The 17,854-nt window shown below is 38.2% G+C and overlaps 5 protein-coding genes and 1 long non-coding RNA gene across 9 annotated transcripts in view; 4 read left to right on the forward strand and 2 right to left on the reverse strand.

The window, feature by feature from the left end:
* LOC141760518 (prostaglandin D2 receptor 2-like) overlaps positions 1 to 17,854 on the reverse strand; it is a 117,680-nt gene that overhangs the window by 93,019 nt on the left and 6,807 nt on the right. Inside the window, exon 1 of one of the 4 annotated variants that reach the window (XM_074623383.1) lies at positions 5,949 to 5,972. The exons of the other annotated variants lie outside the window; for them this stretch is intronic. The gene's annotated coding sequence lies outside the window, so the exon portion shown is untranslated. Of the gene's footprint in view, positions 1 to 5,948; positions 5,973 to 17,854 lie in introns of those variants that run through there. 4 annotated transcript variants of the gene reach the window in all.
* On the forward strand, positions 14 to 3,690 carry LOC141760523 (uncharacterized). Its single transcript, XM_074623388.1, has 4 exons — positions 14 to 649; positions 2,533 to 2,658; positions 2,745 to 2,788; positions 2,895 to 3,690. The coding sequence occupies exons 1-4, from the start codon at positions 121 to 123 to the stop codon at positions 3,012 to 3,014; spliced, it is 819 nt and encodes a 272-aa protein (XP_074479489.1). The 5' UTR covers positions 14 to 120; the 3' UTR covers positions 3,015 to 3,690.
* Positions 5,391 to 7,431, forward strand: LOC141760519 (uncharacterized). Its single transcript, XM_074623384.1, has 5 exons — positions 5,391 to 5,511; positions 5,647 to 6,354; positions 6,456 to 6,581; positions 6,666 to 6,709; positions 6,833 to 7,431. The coding sequence occupies exons 1-5, from the start codon at positions 5,457 to 5,459 to the stop codon at positions 6,950 to 6,952; spliced, it is 1,053 nt and encodes a 350-aa protein (XP_074479485.1). The 5' UTR covers positions 5,391 to 5,456; the 3' UTR covers positions 6,953 to 7,431.
* On the reverse strand, positions 9,399 to 13,562 carry LOC141760876 (uncharacterized). The gene is made up of 3 exons (XR_012592475.1): positions 13,362 to 13,562; positions 11,463 to 12,953; positions 9,399 to 10,770 (listed from the first exon to the last, which is right to left on the reverse strand). It is a non-coding gene; the product is annotated as an uncharacterized LOC141760876 (long non-coding RNA).
* Positions 9,417 to 12,450, forward strand: LOC141760873 (uncharacterized). The gene is made up of 5 exons (XM_074623970.1): positions 9,417 to 9,477; positions 9,607 to 10,311; positions 11,901 to 12,026; positions 12,114 to 12,154; positions 12,272 to 12,450. Exons 1-5 carry the CDS (start codon positions 9,423 to 9,425, stop codon positions 12,389 to 12,391), a joined length of 1,047 nt encoding a protein of 348 aa, XP_074480071.1. The 5' UTR covers positions 9,417 to 9,422; the 3' UTR covers positions 12,392 to 12,450.
* On the forward strand, positions 13,484 to 17,537 carry LOC141760875 (uncharacterized). The gene is made up of 6 exons (XM_074623971.1): positions 13,484 to 14,396; positions 14,472 to 14,810; positions 14,904 to 15,239; positions 16,308 to 16,442; positions 16,522 to 16,553; positions 16,686 to 17,537. Exons 1-6 carry the CDS (start codon positions 14,354 to 14,356, stop codon positions 16,827 to 16,829), a joined length of 1,029 nt encoding a protein of 342 aa, XP_074480072.1. The 5' UTR covers positions 13,484 to 14,353; the 3' UTR covers positions 16,830 to 17,537.

Consider the following 17,854-nt stretch of genomic DNA (forward strand, 5'->3'; position numbering starts at 1 on the left):
TCAGCTAATGTTGGAAACAATGTGACTTTGCAATGTTTCTATGAAGATAGTGAGCCAGTATCGCTTTACTGGTACAAGCAAACACCGGGACAGAAACCGCGGCTGATCTCTTCCTCATATATGCATACAACAGCCTCTTTTTATCATGAATTCAAAGACAATTCACGCTTCACAGTGGATATGGAAAACAGTAACAATCACTTGACAATTTTTAATTTGAGCATTTCAGACTCAGCTATTTACTACTGCGCAGCTAGTGAGTCACTTGCCTTGTATTTTGCGGAGGGCACTTTAGTCAGTGTACAGGGTTCAGGTCTGAACATCCCGGCTTTGATCCAGCAGTCAGCATCTGAGACCATCCAGCCAGGAGGCTCTGTGACTCTGAACTGTACAGTGCACACTGGGACTTGTGATGGAGAACACAGAGTTTACTGGTTCAGAAACTCTTCAGAATCTCATCCAGGACTCATCTACACCCATGGAGGCAGGAATGATCAGTGTGAGAAGAAACCCAACACACAAACACATACCTGTGTCTACAACCTGCCAATAAAGAGCCTGAACCGGACTCATGTTGGGACCTACTACTGTGCTGTTGCCTCATGTGGACACATACTGTTTGGAAATGGGACCAAGCTGGACTTTAAAGGTGAGTAAAATTCTAGCTCTAGTATAGTTATTTATGGTTACTTTCCAATCAAACTGAACATGAACACCAGGGGTGGGGGAAAAGATCAATTCACTTATTTATCGCAATTTCTTTTGTTACAATTTTGAAATTGATTTTTTTAATGCCAGAACCGGCGGAGGATCCACATAGATACGACCTCAACCCTCACATTTTAAATCCAACGTGGTAAACAATACACGTGCAGTAAAGTATGGAAACACTTTGGGTTTCACACAGGGTTGGAACGGTTTGTGTATTTGACCCGAACCGTTCGGTTCAGGACGTTCGGTTCAGGACGTTCGGTTCGGTACGCGACATCCTTTCGGTTCGCCGTTATCCAAACAGATGTTTATGTTAACTGTTTCTACTCGGAACAGAAACTGTGGAGCGTGAGTTTTACCCGGAAAGTTTTGGCAGCGCGCCAGGAATGTTAGCAGCGCTGTAGCGCCCAGTAGCTCATGAAGTCAGGCTAAACTGACTAGTGTGTCAAACTGTATGCCGACACTGTTCAACTGAAGTCGGGTTCATATGTGGACACTTGAAACATTTAACTACGACGGCATCACCCGAATGTGTCGATTAGCGGAAAGAAACAAAAGCAGACTGGACGGAGAGTCCGTTCCCCCACAGCATTCAGACAGCCTCCCACTGCAGATTCAAACCGTGCCAAAGTTATATCTAATGCTATAAGAGTGTTTATCGCTGCATATACGACCACACTCCATCGTAAACAATACAGAATTAAAGCACATGGTCAAAGAGCGTGAGCCTTCACGTGTGGATTTTAGTCTGTTGTGCCTGCCCTGTATAAACTAGCATAAGCAGCAGTTGAGGATTTACCAACAGCCTTAAGATGGAACATTACATTACAGACATTTTTGATTTTATTTTTGTAATTTATTTTTTCTTATTGACAATATTTCAGTATTTGAGTGCCTTAACTGTTATAGTAAGAATAATGACCAATGAGCCACTGTTGAATGAGCTATAAGCTCACAGCTTATTCATAGCTCATTCATAAAAGCTATAAGTTTTTTAGCGTAGTTCTGGTTGAGCTTATGTTTCAATGTATGGCCTTAGTTTAGAATTTCATCATATTTATATGAAAATAACAAAGCTGCATTTTTTTGTTGTACTAATTACTGTAGAAGACCTATTCTTTCAATTGAGATTTGTCAATGAAGAAGTGTATTTGTTCTTTATCCATACTTTCGTTAAGGTTAACATTTGTTTACTTATTTTAGTCAAATAAATGAAAAGCATGTTGAAATCAGAAATTGACCTCCTTGCTGCGAACTGAACTCAAAACCGTGTTATGGTCCGAACCATGAATTTTGTGAACCGTTCCACCCCTAGTTTCACACATTGCAGCAAAAGCAGAGCTAGACATCATGGTTAAAGCTGCATGCTAACTCTGTCATGGACAGGAAATGTTATCGTATTGCAGTAACGTGCGGTCAAGCCAGTCGTCACTCTCATAGCCAAATTAGCCGACGCTACAACTGTAGAGAACACATATACTGACATTTATGTGAAATGTATTCAAACAGCCACAATGAAAACATTTTTAATAAATAATGACAATGTCTGACATCTCTGACTATATACATGCTGAAAATTAAACATTTTTACTGTATCAGTTTAGAGATTTTCCGAAGTAAAAGTTCCTAGAAGTGTATGATTCATCCTTTTGTCATGGTCTAGTGTTAAAAAGTTAACAAAAATCACGTGTAAAATCGCAATACATATCAAATCGGCACCCAAGTATCATGATAGTATAGAATCGGGAGATAGGCGTATCGTCCCAGCTCTAATGAACACAGCGATAAAAGCTCTGTCTCCTGGTGTGTGTCTCTCTGCAGATAAGGTGGACTCTCTTGTCTTGGTGTATTTCTTGAGTGGAGCTTTGGCATTCACCACCATCCTGGTTGTTATACTGGCTCTCTCAGTGTACAAGGTGAACCAGAGAAACAGCTGCCAATGTGCAGGTAAGTTGTACTGTTTGTATCTGATAGCTTGTAGTCACTAAATATAACTTTTGAATAAAGAAGCATTTTCTGTGTTTCACATCCAGAGTCTCGAGCAAGATTATCAGCTCCCTCCACAGAAAATGCAGAGGTGACATTTATCTTAATAATCCACCTTTTTATTGCACAACAACCAATTGTTTTGTGAGTATTTCAATTTTGATATCCTAATCCACTTCTATATATTGTGTTACCAGGGTTACAGAGACGCAGACAGCCTCCATTATGCTGCTTTAAGTGTCAACCTGCCCAACAGATCACGGAGACCGAGGAACAACACCAATGATGAATGCGTGTACTCCAGTGTAAAGCAATAGATCTGGACAGGTTCCATTTCTACTTTTATAATAAAACTGGATTTAGTCGTATTTCAAGTGTTATGTAGAGTTAGAGGTAGATTATGAGATGTATGTGTATATCTTCCTTGTGCTCTAAAGTCAAAAGTTGCAGCTCAGTGTACCTAGGAATTCTGTTCATATTTACATCTCACGGTTTACGCCCGATGCCAACATTCAGTGCCAATGCAGGAAGAAGTGTGCACTTTACGTAGTGAGGCGGAGAGTAACGTGTGCGTGTACAGCACTGCATCAGATTTTTGTGCACAAGTACGGAGTTCACATCTATTAAGTATGCGCTGCTTCCTCTTCTTGGAATCAGTTACAAATTGACGAATTTTTGAGAGCTGGTCTCACTGAATGTCTTTAAAATTCTAAAGTATTGTCTTGCAATAAAATAAAATAAGTATTTCTAAAAGACTTAGAAGCGAGCACATCTGGCTGTAGAAGTTTTGAATGCTAATGAATGTTTTTCCGATACCTTGTGATTCTGTAATTTGCTCTTTGTCTTCATTTTGAATTGTTATGTGTGTTTCATGTCTACAACCTTGTAACTGTGCTGCTGCCTATCTTGGCCAGGACACTCTTGAAAAAGAAATTTTGAATCTCTTTACTCCTGGTTGAATAAAGGTTAAATAAAATAAAATAAAATAAATAATATAAAGACTTGTTGGTAATATTTTCCCTTTTTACTCAATCAACAAGCTTTCTTTAATCTCTATTTATGTTTTGCATAACCAGGATTTTTCTTCAATATTAATGACATCATAGTTTCCATGCACACATACAGTATTGTAGAAAGCGAATGCAGAGCTTTGATGTCCCTCCTAATCTTAATGGAAATCTAATAGATACAGTATAGCATTACATGTACAGTTACACTTCATTTTACAGGTCCGCAAATTGGTAATTAGGTGATAATTAGCAAGTAACCTATTTGAAATTTGGAATTACTGCAAAATTACCCAAATATTTACCTCCAAATGTATTGAAAAAATAAGTTATTATAAACATTATTTAATAATTATATTCCACTATTTCCCAATAGCTGGTAATTTATCTAATACATTTCGAATAAAAAGTTAATTGATATGCTTTATTTCCATGTCACCACGAAAAGCAAGAAGAAACCAAACTAATCGACGTGTTCTGTCTCGTCTGGCCGTCTGTCGATCTCCTCCCCTCCGTTTCAGTACCACGGACAGCGCCACACCTACAGTAGACAAGCTACCCGGCCCTTACACACAAACAGCGCTGTCCATGGTTCTGAAACAACAGCTGAGCGATAGTCACATGTATCTCGGCCAATAAATGTATTGTTTTTGCTATTTGTCTATAGATACATAAAGCTTAAACAAAGGGAGCAAAAAATACAACTGAGCGGGCTGAGTCCCCTTAAGACCCTTCGTAGCGCCGGGCGGACCCAAAGGTAGTTAGTAGTACCAGTGATTCTCAAAGTGGGGTCCGAGGACCCCCAGGGGTACGTGGCAATCTCTCAGGAGGTCCGCGAAATAATTTGCTATAAATTATAAAATTGTGTTGAATATGTGTGAATATCAACAAATAGGGACCATTTGCGCCAATAAAACAAGCATATTGTGTCCTTTAGTCCCACCAACAACTAAGAGTACAAATGGTAGTAAACATTATGCTTAATCGGCGTTACGATTATAAGGGGTCCTATGAATATTTTCCCTGGCCCCAAAAAGTTTGAGAACCCCTGGTTTACACAAGTACACTGACTGTGTATTGAGCTGCGTCTGAGTGTACAGCAGCACTGAGGCTGATACTGACGAAGACTGCAGCTGCTGCTTTGGCCACACAGCGGATGTAGGCCAGGTGTAATAAAAGCAAAGCCTTTAAGAGATACAATAGTTACTGTGTGCTAAAATATTTTGTCACTATGAACTACTACACTATGAACATACGTAGAAAAGAAATAAAGCATTCATTACTCTCGGACCTGTGATATTTTCAACCCCCCTTACTTTTTGTATTTGGTACATTTTGTGGTTTTCAGCAGGATGTAAGAGTGTTCGCACCCTCGGTTCGATTTGTGATGTTGGGCTAAAGTTTAAAGCATGTCAAACTTTATGCCCAGTGGTAGTTATGCATGTAGATAGAACTGATTTTATTTGACTTCTGCTGCCAGTCCAGTACAATGGAGGTCAATGGACCTTTTACTTGTTTTAAATCTAATGCCAAGATGGAGAGCTGTTATGGTCTTCATATATCTTTCACACCTTGTGGTCCTTTTCTAAAAAAAAAATACTTGACTCTACAGATGGCAGTGAACATTTGACGCCTCCTAAGTAGGACATACATACTGCGTCACATGAGGTTGGCCAATCAAGCGCAGTCTCGTCTCTAAAGAGTGGAGAAAGCATCTACGTTCTTTTCATTTCCCACAGCTATTTGAGCACGATGACATCGACAGTGTTTGCTCTCTATCTCGCATGTCTGCTCTGGGGGGAAATGGGTGAGTTGTATTCATATATTCAAACTTTCAGTGTATGATCACTCGTCATACGAATGTTTCTAAGATTTTTAATTTTGCTGAGTTCTGCCACATTAAATCAAATTTATATTTGCTTTGTCTCTTACTTCACTTCAGCTCAGACGACCGATCTGAAATCCTCCTCGTCTGTTCGTCAAGAGAAAGGTTTTGTATCAGTTAAAGCGAGGGAGAACTTCACTTTGCAGTGTTTCTATGGAGGCATTGTTGGTGCAAGGATTTACTGGTACAAGCAAACACTGGGACAGAAACCAAGGCTCATCTCCAACTTCTATATGTATGATAAAAAAAAATATTTGTATGGCGAATTCAAGAACAATTCACGCTTCACATTGGATACTGAAAATGGTAAAAATCACTTTACAATTGCAGACATGCGCAATTCAGACTCAGGTACTTACTACTGCATAAGTTGCTATCTATACGCGTTGGAAGTCTTGGCGAGCATTCTAGTCAGTGTAGAGGGTTCAGGTTTGAACATCCCAGCTTTGATCCAGCAGTCAGCATCTGAGACCGTCCAGCCAGGAGGCTCTGTGACTCTGAACTGTACAGTACACACTGGGATATATGATGGAGAACACAGTGTTTACTGGTTCAGAAACTCTGAAGAATCTCATCCAGGACTCATCTACACCCATGGAGGCAGGAATGATCAGTGTGAGAAGAAACCCAACACACAAACACACACCTGTGTCTACAACCTGCCAATGAACAGCCTGAACCGGTCTCATGCTGGGACCTACTACTGTGCCGTTGCCTCATGTGGAAAGATACTGTTTGGAAACGGGACCAAACTGGACGTTAAAGGTGAGTAGCCGAGGTTGTTGCATCTGATAAGTACTTCCTAAACAAACTTAGGATAAAAACCTGATGAAAGCTCCATGTTTCTGAAGTCCGTCTCTCTGCAGATGGGGTGGACTCTACTGTCTTGGTGTATTTCTTGAGTGGAACTTCGACATTCGCCTCCATCCTGAGTGTTTTACTGGCTTTCTCCGTGTGCATGATGAGCAAGAGAAGCAGCTGCCAATCTACAGGTAACTATTGTTTGTATTTGACAGCGCGTCTTCACTGAATTTGACTTTTGAATAAAAGAGCTTTTTCTTCTGTTTCATAACCAGAGTCTCAAGCAAGACTTTCAGCTTCCTCCACAGCAAATGCAAAGGTGAATAAAAACTGTGTAACTAAAAATTACACTTTTTATTGCAGAATGCATTGTTTCCTGGATATTGTTTTAATTTCTGTCAAGAACTAAATAACGATCAACTGGTACATATTTTGTTACCAGGGTTACCAACACGGAGAAAAACTCTATTATGCTGCTTTAAGTGTCAACCTGCACAACAGATCAAGAGGAGAGAGGGATCCGACCTGGAGTGAATGTGTGTACTACAGCGTCAAGCAGTAGAACCGGACATATTGTATTTGTACTTTTGCGTAAGACAGGGATTTCTTCATGCCTCTTTTAAAGTGTAATATAAATGTATATCTAAGTTTGAAATAAATATGCTTTTAAAGCTTCTTTGTTGTCCTGCAGCCAAAAATAAATCACTCTTCTTTGCTAATGTGCTTATTTAGGATACAGAATTTTGTCTCCACATTGTTCTTGCAAATACACCATGTATCTAAAATTATTCTTTAATCATTAATTAATTTTATTTAGATTATTTTTAATACATATGCATAAATGTTTTTTTTATGATTTATCCAGCATATTGAGAAGCTCACATTCATCGATGCTGTAAAAGTCACTCACATGCTATTAGGATCAAGATCATCCTATACTTTTTATCTATCCTCATTGTTTGTTTGTTTTTTAAACAAATCATATGTGTGTTTTTGTATGTTAAATTTATGTTGTTAATGATCAAATAAACATATTGAAAATTTGGAGCACTCTGATTTTGAAAAATGTGTGATGTCACAGGCTAGAGTACTGCAACATGGCAGCGCTCTTGCCACGAAAGATAAAATTAAGCTTCTTTTTCTTTTAAATGCTGACATTTCCCATGTTTGTTATCTAATTGTTCATTAGAGTGGAAACCAATTTAGTAAACCAGCTTAACTTTGTCGACTGCTTCATCTCCACTTTAAGCCCCACAAGAGTTTCACACCTATTGTTGTAAGTGAGGTCAACCACATTCTCATTCTCTTTCACGGTTTGTTTTCAATTCATGAGAGTTAATTTTAACATTTTGGTGACCTAAAAAAATCGTATTCAGTTGTACTTAGCTCCACCCTCTCGTGTCACTTCTGGTTTCGAAAAAAACAAGATGGCAAAGGACAAAAAAACAAAAATAGCTACGACCAAAATGCCGAGCACGAGGCTTCAAAACGGCAGTCTGGGTGACTACGTCCACTTCTCATATAAAGTCTATGTATGGTCCAACCATATTTTCATCTTTTGATATGTTTAGATATATTTTCTTTTCTTCTGTACTATTTTTTTGTAGGTATTTCATTGTTTTTATTGGATTGTTTTCCACTGTTTGGTTAGGTTTTTCTGCACATTTTGTGTACTTCTTGTTGTTGTTTAACTTTTGTTGTATTTTTAAAATTATGTTAGTTTAGATTTTTCTTCCTCTTTTGTTATTGTTTTTTTCTCTCCTGGGGTTGGTGGGGGGGTCATTTGTATAAGCTCTTGACCTCTCCTGACACATTTCTTGTTTTATTTTTTTCTCATTGACTGGATATGGTGAAGTTTTATATATGTGCAAATAAATAAAAAATAAATAAATAAATGAAATATGTGAAGTTATTATGGTTTGTGTAGCTAATCAATAAGGTGATAACGTCTGTCTCTAATTATTCTACATGTCAAAAGAATAATGTAGATTATTGCAAGTTATTCTTTCTAGGGATGGTGAAGGTTCTCTAAATATTGTTGTATTAAAAAACTCAACTTGTCAACCTGAAAATATATTTATTTTCCTCTTCACATTTTTGCATTTGTAAGGTTAATATTATTGATACATTTATCGGTATCAGCCACAACAAACAGACAATTATCGGTTATCATTATCTGCCCTAAAATTCCATATTAGTGCATCTGTAGTTGTATTTATTTCCTGTGTTAGGTGCTTTTTGACTGTCATTCTCATCTTTGAATCTGGTTCCAATGAGCAGACTGCACAGTGTTTTTGTCAGAACTGGGGGTTGACATATCGATTGTTCTTTCTGGCCCTCTCTCTACGAGGTTTCTACGAGGCTTTTTTTTCTTTTACCACATTTCTTTCACTCTGCTGTCTATATATATTTTTATCCATGTCCTGCCACCCCCTCTTCCTGTACACAGTTTCCACGTGGTATGACACACACTTGTCATTTGTTGATGAAGCTTAGGGTTATAGATAGGCCAGAAATGAGATTGGGATTTTATTTTTGATTAATCGTACAGCCCTAGATTAATCAAATTTGTATTGATTATTGTAAAGAAAAGATACCTCTTGACTAAAGCACATAGTACAGTGTTGTTTTGCCGTACTACAGTTCGAAAAGAGAGTCAAGTATATCAGTATACTGTATATTATCAAGTATGGATGGTTGGATGGAGCTGCTCAAAATAATTTTTTGTTACCTTTTTGTTAAATATACCAAATATTGCACATGAATGTACTGCACTGTGTCTTGTTACAGATATGTATATATTGGATACAGAGATTTTTCAGCGACTTAAACCATTATATTCTTCATATATCTCTCAACATGTGAACCAAATTTCACACTATATACTGTATGTAGGTGGCAGCGAGCATGTCATGAAGTTTCCTAAATAGGACGTACAGTGTCACTTCTGGCTGTCCAATCAAACGCAGTCTTGTCTGTGACAAGTGGAGAAACGAGATTTAGTTTTCATTCAGCACGACAATTTGAACACGATGACATCTCCAAAGTTTGTCTTCTATCTGACATGTATGTTCTTGGGGAAAATGGGTGAGTTGTTTTTTTTGTGACTGCAGTTTGAATCTTCTAAAGTATATGACCACTCCTCATGACATTGCTTCTGATGTTTCTTTGTGTTTTTCATGTGTTCATAAAGTGCTTTGTTATTCCTATCTTTAGCTCAGATGACGGATCTGAAATCCTCCTCATCTGCTAATCAAGAGAAAGGTTTTGTATCCGCTAAAACTGGGGAAAACTTGACTTTGCAATGTTTCTCTGAGAGTAATATTGCTGCAAGGCTTTACTGGTATAAACAGACTCTGGGACAGAAACCAAGGCTCCTCTCTACCTTCTACAAGTTTGAAACAAATGCAAAATTTCATGATGAATTCAAGGATCCACGCTTCACATTGGATACTGAAAACAGTAACAATCACTTGAAGATAACAGAACTGCAAATTCCGGACTCAGCTACTTACTACTGCGCAAAAAGCCATTCATACAAGTTTGAATTCATGGAGGGCATTTTAGTCAGTGTGCAGGGTTCAGGTTTGAACATCCCGGCTTTAGTCCAGCAGTCAGAATCTGAGACCATCCAGCCAGGAGGCACTAAGACTCTGAACTGTACAGTACACACTGGGACCTGTGATGGACAACACAGTGTTTACTGGTTCAGAAACTCTGAAGAATCTCATCCAGGACTCATCTACACCCATGGAGGCAGGAATGATCAGTGTGAGAAGAAACCCAACACACAAACACACACCTGTGTCTACAACCTGCCAATAAAGAGCCTGAACCAGTCTCATGCTGGGACCTACTACTGTGCTGTTGCCTCATGTGGACACATACTGTTTGGAAACGGGACCAAGCTGGACTTTGAAGGTAAGGTTATTAAGTATAATACTTCCACAGGCAAAAACTTTTTTCATGTACTGGTCAGTTCTGAGATTTTGTGCTATTTTGCTTCCATAACATGTCTTCTTTCAGATTAGTGGAAAGAAAGCATCCAAAATACACATTTAAGTGTTTTATTTTACTACACTTTGTCTATCTGTCTGTAGATTTCTCCTAAAATCACCAAAAGTTAGCATTAGATAATGCCTCATTTGCATATTTAAACATAACAATCCAGAAAACTTGTAATTAAGGCTGTCAAAGTTAAAGCAATAATAACGCCTTAACGCAAATTTGTTTTAACGTCACTAATTTCTTTAACATATTAATGCAACTTTAAAATTTTAGGTTATAGCGGGCTCAGTTTTAAAGTTTTAGAGTGAAGATAGTGATATCATATGAAATTATTGGTACCAAACATGTCATACTAGCTTGTCGTGAAGGAGACTCAGTAATGCTCCAAACATGCGCTAAATTTTCAAAGGGGTCCCTTGACCTCTAACATCAAGATATGTGAATGAAAATGGGTACTATGGGTACCCACGAGTCAGCCCTTTACATACATGCCCACTTTATGATAATCACATGCAGTTTGGGGCAAGTCATAGTCAAGTCAGCACACTGACACACTGACAGATGTTGTTGCTTGTTGGGCTGCAGTTTGCCATGTTATGATTTGAGCAAATTGTTTATGTTAAATGCACCTGTGAGGGTTTCTGGACAATATTTGTCATTGTTTTGTGTTGTTAATTGATTTCTAATAATAGGTATATACATATATTTGCATAAAGCAAGTACATTTGTCCACTCCCATGTTGATAAGAGCATTAAATATTTGACAAATCTCCCTTTAATGTACATTTTGAACAGATAAAAAATGTGCAATTAATGTAAGATTAATTGCAGTTAACTATAGACAATATGTTTGAATTGATTGACCGCCTCACTTGTAATACAAAAAACAATTGTCTTAATGTGAGTAATCAACTGGGGAAGTTTCATGGTGATTTCTATTAGTTAAAATGTTTTACCCTCTTCACCTGTAGTGTCTTGCAAAATGTTAGAAATTTACAATACATATCTTTAAAAGCTGTTTTCTCATAATCTGAGCCAGAAATCTCCACTTCAGTAGCAAGTACATACACCAAACTTTCCAGTTTCATTCCTCATCTATATTCTGAAGGTTTTTACAGAAGAGTTTGTTCATATATCATTCATAGCCTGATTTATAGAAACAAAATTTCCTAAAAACATGGCAAAAATTGTTTTTTTTTGTAATGGTTGTTGACAGTATCTTCTGATTTATGGAGTGATAAAAAGAGATATCCAAAATTCCCTCTATAAAAACCTTTGACTCTAATATATCAACAAATTAAATTTTTAACCTGGCTTTATCCAATGTTCAGAATTCTGTTTTTGGACATTTTTAAAATTTGCATATATATAATATTTATAGCATATTTTAACAAAATTTAAGTAATGTAAGTAATGACGTGGGGAAGTTTCATGGCGATATCTATTAGTTAAAATGAGTTCAAAAGGCTCTGTAATGTCTCCTGGTGTCCGTCTCTCTACAGATCAGGTGGACTCTCCTGTCTTGGTGTATTTCTTGAGTGGAGCTTTGGCATTCACCACCATCCTGGTGGTTTTACTGGTTTTCTTACTGTGCATGATGAAGAAGAGAAACAGCTGTAAATGCGCAGGTACCGTAACTACTATTCTTTGCTGACAGTTTGTACGTGCTTTATAGTAAGAGCATTATAGTGAGGGCAACTTTCTTTCTTTTTCAGAGTCGCATGCAAGACTTTCAGCTCCCTCCACAACAATGCAGGTATGTTTTGTGTAGATTAGCTATTGTATTACCATTCAAACGTTTTCATGACAGCAATTTTTTGGACGGTTTTTATCTCTCTCAAGAACAATACTGTGGTTTATATTTTATTAACAGGGTGGCCAAAATGAAGAAAACATCCTTTACGCAACTGTAAGGGAACACCAGGTCAACAGATCTACAACAAGAGACAACAGCGACCACACTGAATGCACGTACTCAAGTATAAAGCTGTAGAAGTGTACATGTTTTATATTTGTTTGTGTGTAACACGACTAATAAAAGTTTATAATGCCTGGGCCAGACTGGGAACGTCAGCAGCGCGTGGTGGCTGCCTCACTGAACTGCTGCGTCTCTCACGTCAGCGTTTCTTCTGCTGCTGCACTGCTACCACAAGCCCTTTTTTTCTACATAGAGTTTGCCTTTCATAATGGCCATTTCATTTAATTATACAGTAAATGTCTTTTATATTACATTTTTGTACATTTATATTTGTAAATAATCAGTCACTGCATTTTCCACAGCACTCCTGCAAATATTTCAGAATAAAAGCCATTAACAAATGAAAGAATTGTGTCCACAGAACATTTTTTAGAGGGCTTTTCTTTGTGTGTCTGTGACATATTCTACAGATATAGACACTGAAACAGTAGTAGTGTTGCTGGTATGATGCCAATATACGGTCAAAAGATCAATTTAACTGTATATTTTTGCTGTCAACCTTGTGGCACTCGGAAAAAAATTAGGTGAGACCTCAGATCTCTAGAAGAGATGCAGCCGACACGCAGTCGAGCAGCGCCTGAGCCGCGCTGCTCACGCGGGCTGTGTGGCTGCTCTCACCTGTTAACATGGGAGCTGAAATAAAAAAACAACAGGTTCCACGACGCACACGCGCTGCTCACGCAAGCGGTCTGGCCCGGCCCTAAGTGTTTCTATACAAGCCCATAAGACAATGAGGTCATCTTATCATTATTTCTTTCTTGTGACTTGAAGCAGCCAGTGCCTATTTTGCTCCTTTCCATGAATCCTATGTGTTGATTCAAACTGTTATTTTAGGGCTTTGGTTTGGCGTTGGGTTGGACTGCATTCATTATATTAAAAAAGAAAATGTTTAAAATGTTCTGTCCTCCAAGGTAAAGTTTTAGCAAATCAGATAGCTAATAGATCTCATGGGATTGTGTGTAAATAGCATGCCACTTTTAAGGACATTCCGCATGTTATTATAATGCATTTTAAGCTTTTTGCGCATCTATTCTTATTTCTATTTTTCTTATAACTGCTCTATGTGTTTATATATCTTTATTCTAAAATGGAACAACTGTAATTTCCCCCTAGGGATCAATAAAGTATTACTTATTAAACCGTGTTTAATAAGGCTTTTTTTGTAAAAAAAAAAAAAGAAGAAAAATGAAGACCCACAAAACGATAATAAGTTCAGATGAAGTGCTGTGAGAAGTTGATGAGAGAAAAGCTGCTAAAATAGCCATAGGAATTTAGTTAGTGATGCTCACAGGATTGAAAAAAAATAAATAAAGAAATTCAGCAGAAGCATATTTCCAAATAGTGTCCTCATGAAAACTGGGGTCACTGTTTCTGGAAAGAGAGGATGCAGTTTTTTATATTTTCTAGAACGCTCTAGTCACCCACTTGGCTCACGTCATCCAGGTCAGTGCAACCGAATATTATGGTACAGCTGCTGTTACATAGATATGTATCTGTTACCCACATGTTGCATGTAGACACACTTTCAGTTTGAGGACTCATGACCTCTGTAATACCTTTGAAAATTCAACAAACAATCAATGACGTCCTGCATTCTTCTGGAAAGTATGCATCTAAATTGTAGTTTCCATTTTACCAACCTCATTGTGGTTTACCTGTGTGTGTTGCCATTTAATATCAAAGAGGTGATGACTTATTGTCTCTATACACAGAGTGAGCATATTCAAACTGTTTTTAAACTCTGCTGACGTCTGCTGATGTCGAAACAGGCCAACATGATGTTTTTTTTTTTGCTTCAATGTGAACCAGCCAATGCATGTACTGCAAGGTGAGGATGATGAACCAATCAGACCTGACGGATATGCCTGAATGTAGGACAAGTGTCAAATCTGTTAAGTCTGCTGTTGCTTCAGTAACTCAGAACTGCTGCGGAGTAAGAAGCCGGACCAGTGAAGACAGATAGAAAAAACAGAAAAGATGGTGCTGTACTTTGTGAAAGCTTTCCTGCTCTGGTCTTTGTGTAAGTAGCAATCCACTCCTTTTTATGAGCGCCGTCACACACAAAGCCGACTCTATCTCTGTCTGTATGTTTCAGGTGCGGCACAGTTAAGTGACGTCCTTCAACCTGTTCCTTTCCAAACAGTGAAGCTCGGAGACCCGGCTACTATTGAATGTCACATAAAGAGTGAACTGAAAAAACGAGTGTGGTACAAATTCACTATAGGGAAGAGACTACAGCTTGTGGTAGCATTCAATAATTTTTATAAACAGAGTGAATCTTCTGATGAATCTCATTATTCAGTCAAATTTGACACAATCAACAGTCATCTGAGCGTATCGGCAACAACATGGGAAGACGTTGGAACATACTTCTGTGGAGTCTTGCACTTCAAAGACATTCAGTTTGGATCAGGAACCTTTCTGATGGTGAAAGGTATTCATTCTCTGTAGTTTATCATTAAAGCACCCGTAATTGCTGATGGCAGTGTGATGCTAATGATCATAATCATTTGATTTCTTCCCAAAGGTGCGAACATGAGCAGTGACTCTGTCGTCCAGCGGGTAGAGTCTAAATCAGTCCAGCCAGGAGACTCTGTGACTCTCAGCTGTTCTGTTCACACCAGCCACTGTGCAGCAGAACACACGAGTGTCACGTGGCTGAAAAACTCTGTTCATTATGCCCTGCAAATGATTTACACCTCTGGAGATAAGATCTGCCAGAGGACTGAGAGCGGAGGAACTACCTGTGTTTACAGCCTTCTCATGAGGAACCTCAGCTCTGACGATGCTGGAACCTACTACTGTGTTGTGACTTCATGTGGACAGACGCTGTTTGGAAACGGGACCAGGATTAATATTCACAGTAAGACAGAAACTGTCACTATACGTGTACTTCCAATTCATAACAAATAGGGATGTTAATAATCAACCGTTTAAACGTTGACCGACATTAAGAATTATATTTGATCAATGTTATCGGATAAACGGTTAAAATAAATATAAAAAAATTATTAAAAAGCTAGGCAAAACTCAGAAGAGCGGCTTGTCACTTTAAGGAGAATAGCTGGTCATCCTTAACAGTCCACCTTAAGAGAGTCTGAGCCAATGTTGCAGGATACAGGAAGTTGGCCTCGGGTCTTGAGGAGTTGTAGCATTTATTCACCGACAAATAACACACACTGCTACAGCTACGTTTACAGCTATAACGCCACCGACAACCCCACACACAGTCTGTCGGACACTCGCTAACGTTACGCTCTTTGTTTTAACGCATTAACGCAATCGATCTTTCGGATGTTGTAGCGGGCTCAATTTTAAAGCTAGAGAGAAGATACTTGTATCATATGAAACTAGAAAACCTAATCCATCGGTACCAACCATGTCATGCTAGCTTGTCGGAAAGGAGGTTAAATAACGCTCCAAACTTATCCTAAATTTTGGCGAGGAAAAACTGTCATGGCCGTTTTCAAAGGGGTCCCTTAACCACGAGTCTCCCCTTTACAGACATGCCCACTTTATGATAATCACATGCAGTTTGCGGCAAGTCATAGTCAAGTCAGCACACTGACACACTGACAGCTGTTGTTGCCTGTTGGGCTGCAGTTTGCCATGCTATGATTTGAGCATATTTTTTATATTAAATGCAGTACCTGTGAGGGTTTCTGGACAATATTTGTCTTTGTTTTGTGTTGTTAATTGATTTCCAATAATAAATATATCCATACATTTGCAAAAAGCAAGCATATTTGCCCAATCCCATGTTAATAAGAGTATTAAATACTTGACAAATCTCCCTTTAAGGTTAATTTTGACCAGATAAAAAACTTGATTTATTTGCTATTAATTATGGGAAACATGCAATTAAATATTTTGATCGATTGACAACCATAAAAATGATATTAAGCACTGTTTGTTTATTTTCCTTTTGCAGACAATGTGGTCACCAAACCAGCTGAACTGAGTCTAGCCGTTATTGCTCTCACGTTGTCAAACATCCTTCTTGGGATTGTGACACTCATCCTTATATGGACACTTTGCAAGAGTCGGAGGAAAGATTCCACCACAGGTATTCAAAACAACATTAGTCACCTGGTTACAGTCTGCACTATCTGTAAATGACTATAGTTATCTCTTTGTTTCTTCAGAAGCAACGGATGGATCTTCTGAAGGCAATCAGGTACGAGTTTGTCTTGGCACCCACAGTGTCATTTGTCAGCTGGATGTGACCCTTCTGTTTGATTTACACCATGTCTTTCTATGGCCAGCTTTCAGAGCAAGTCTTAATTATTATAATTTCCATTTCTCACAGACTAGTGATGCCGTCGCCTATGCAGCTGTGTGTTTGCCCCCAAGAGGCTTCCCCCCTCGACAAGCTACAGGGAAATACAGTGGAGACTCTGTAGTTTATTCCACCATCAGCTACTGTCAAAAGAACCGAGAAATGTCATCTTGAGAACGCAGACAAACCAGGGAGATTGAAGACCGATGGAGTAGGAATACCTAAATGTATATCTCCTATTTAGTAGTACATAAAAAAGGTTAAAATATGACCAAAGAGCTCTTTAGCAAATATGAGGCAGTCTGCCACTGGAGCTTTTTCATGATTATAATCAAAGCTGCAGGTCACATCTTTGCAGCTCAATATATAGAGTATATTTGAACACTGAAGACTTGAATGTGCAAAATCCAATAAGATTTTTAATGGTCATATTTACCAACCAGCTTAACTGTAATGGACTGGAAATGTATTGATCACAGCAGCCTACTCAAAGCTGATGCTTCAGAACCTTTTGATTTAATTGTATTCTTGAAATTATATTCAGTACTTTGTTTTTACGAACTCTTCTGTGGAGTGCTTTACCAATGTGATATACTGTAGATTGTGCTGTGCTGTGGTACTTAGCAAAAGGCCAGTCAGTGGACTATAGCATATACTACTGTAACATGGAAATAAACTGTTATAATTTAGTAACATTCATTGTTGGGTCTGTGCTGTATTGTGAAAGAAAATATTTTTTTGCTTTTTAAATCTTTGAAAAATGACAACCCAATAAATCAAAGAATAAAGACATTTCCTTCACAAATTAGTGGTATTTTACTTTTAATGTATAAGGGACGTGTAATGTTTTATACTTCTGGTGAATATAATCCAATCAATCATATTTCCATATATGTATTTTGTATATGCAGTTCCCTCGCGATACATTAGGTTAATCGAAAAAGTTTCAAAGATTATTCAAGTTTTTGGGGAATAACCGACATCATTTTGAGAAATATTTTTTTTTTGTGCACGCACAAACATCCACTGTCTGCCTCAAGAATCTCAAAGATATAAAGCTATGTAGTTTCTGTGTGAATGTATGACCACAATGATTGGTCGTGGAATTGGCTGCGATGCAAGTGGCACCAGCTAAAATCTTGCCTATAGGGCACCAAATTGGTGAGGGCCGGCTCTGTAGAGACACCAATCTCAAAACC

This window comes from Sebastes fasciatus, chromosome 22 (assembly GCF_043250625.1).
Source record: "Sebastes fasciatus isolate fSebFas1 chromosome 22, fSebFas1.pri, whole genome shotgun sequence".
Lineage (NCBI taxonomy): Eukaryota > Metazoa > Chordata > Actinopteri > Perciformes > Sebastidae > Sebastes > Sebastes fasciatus.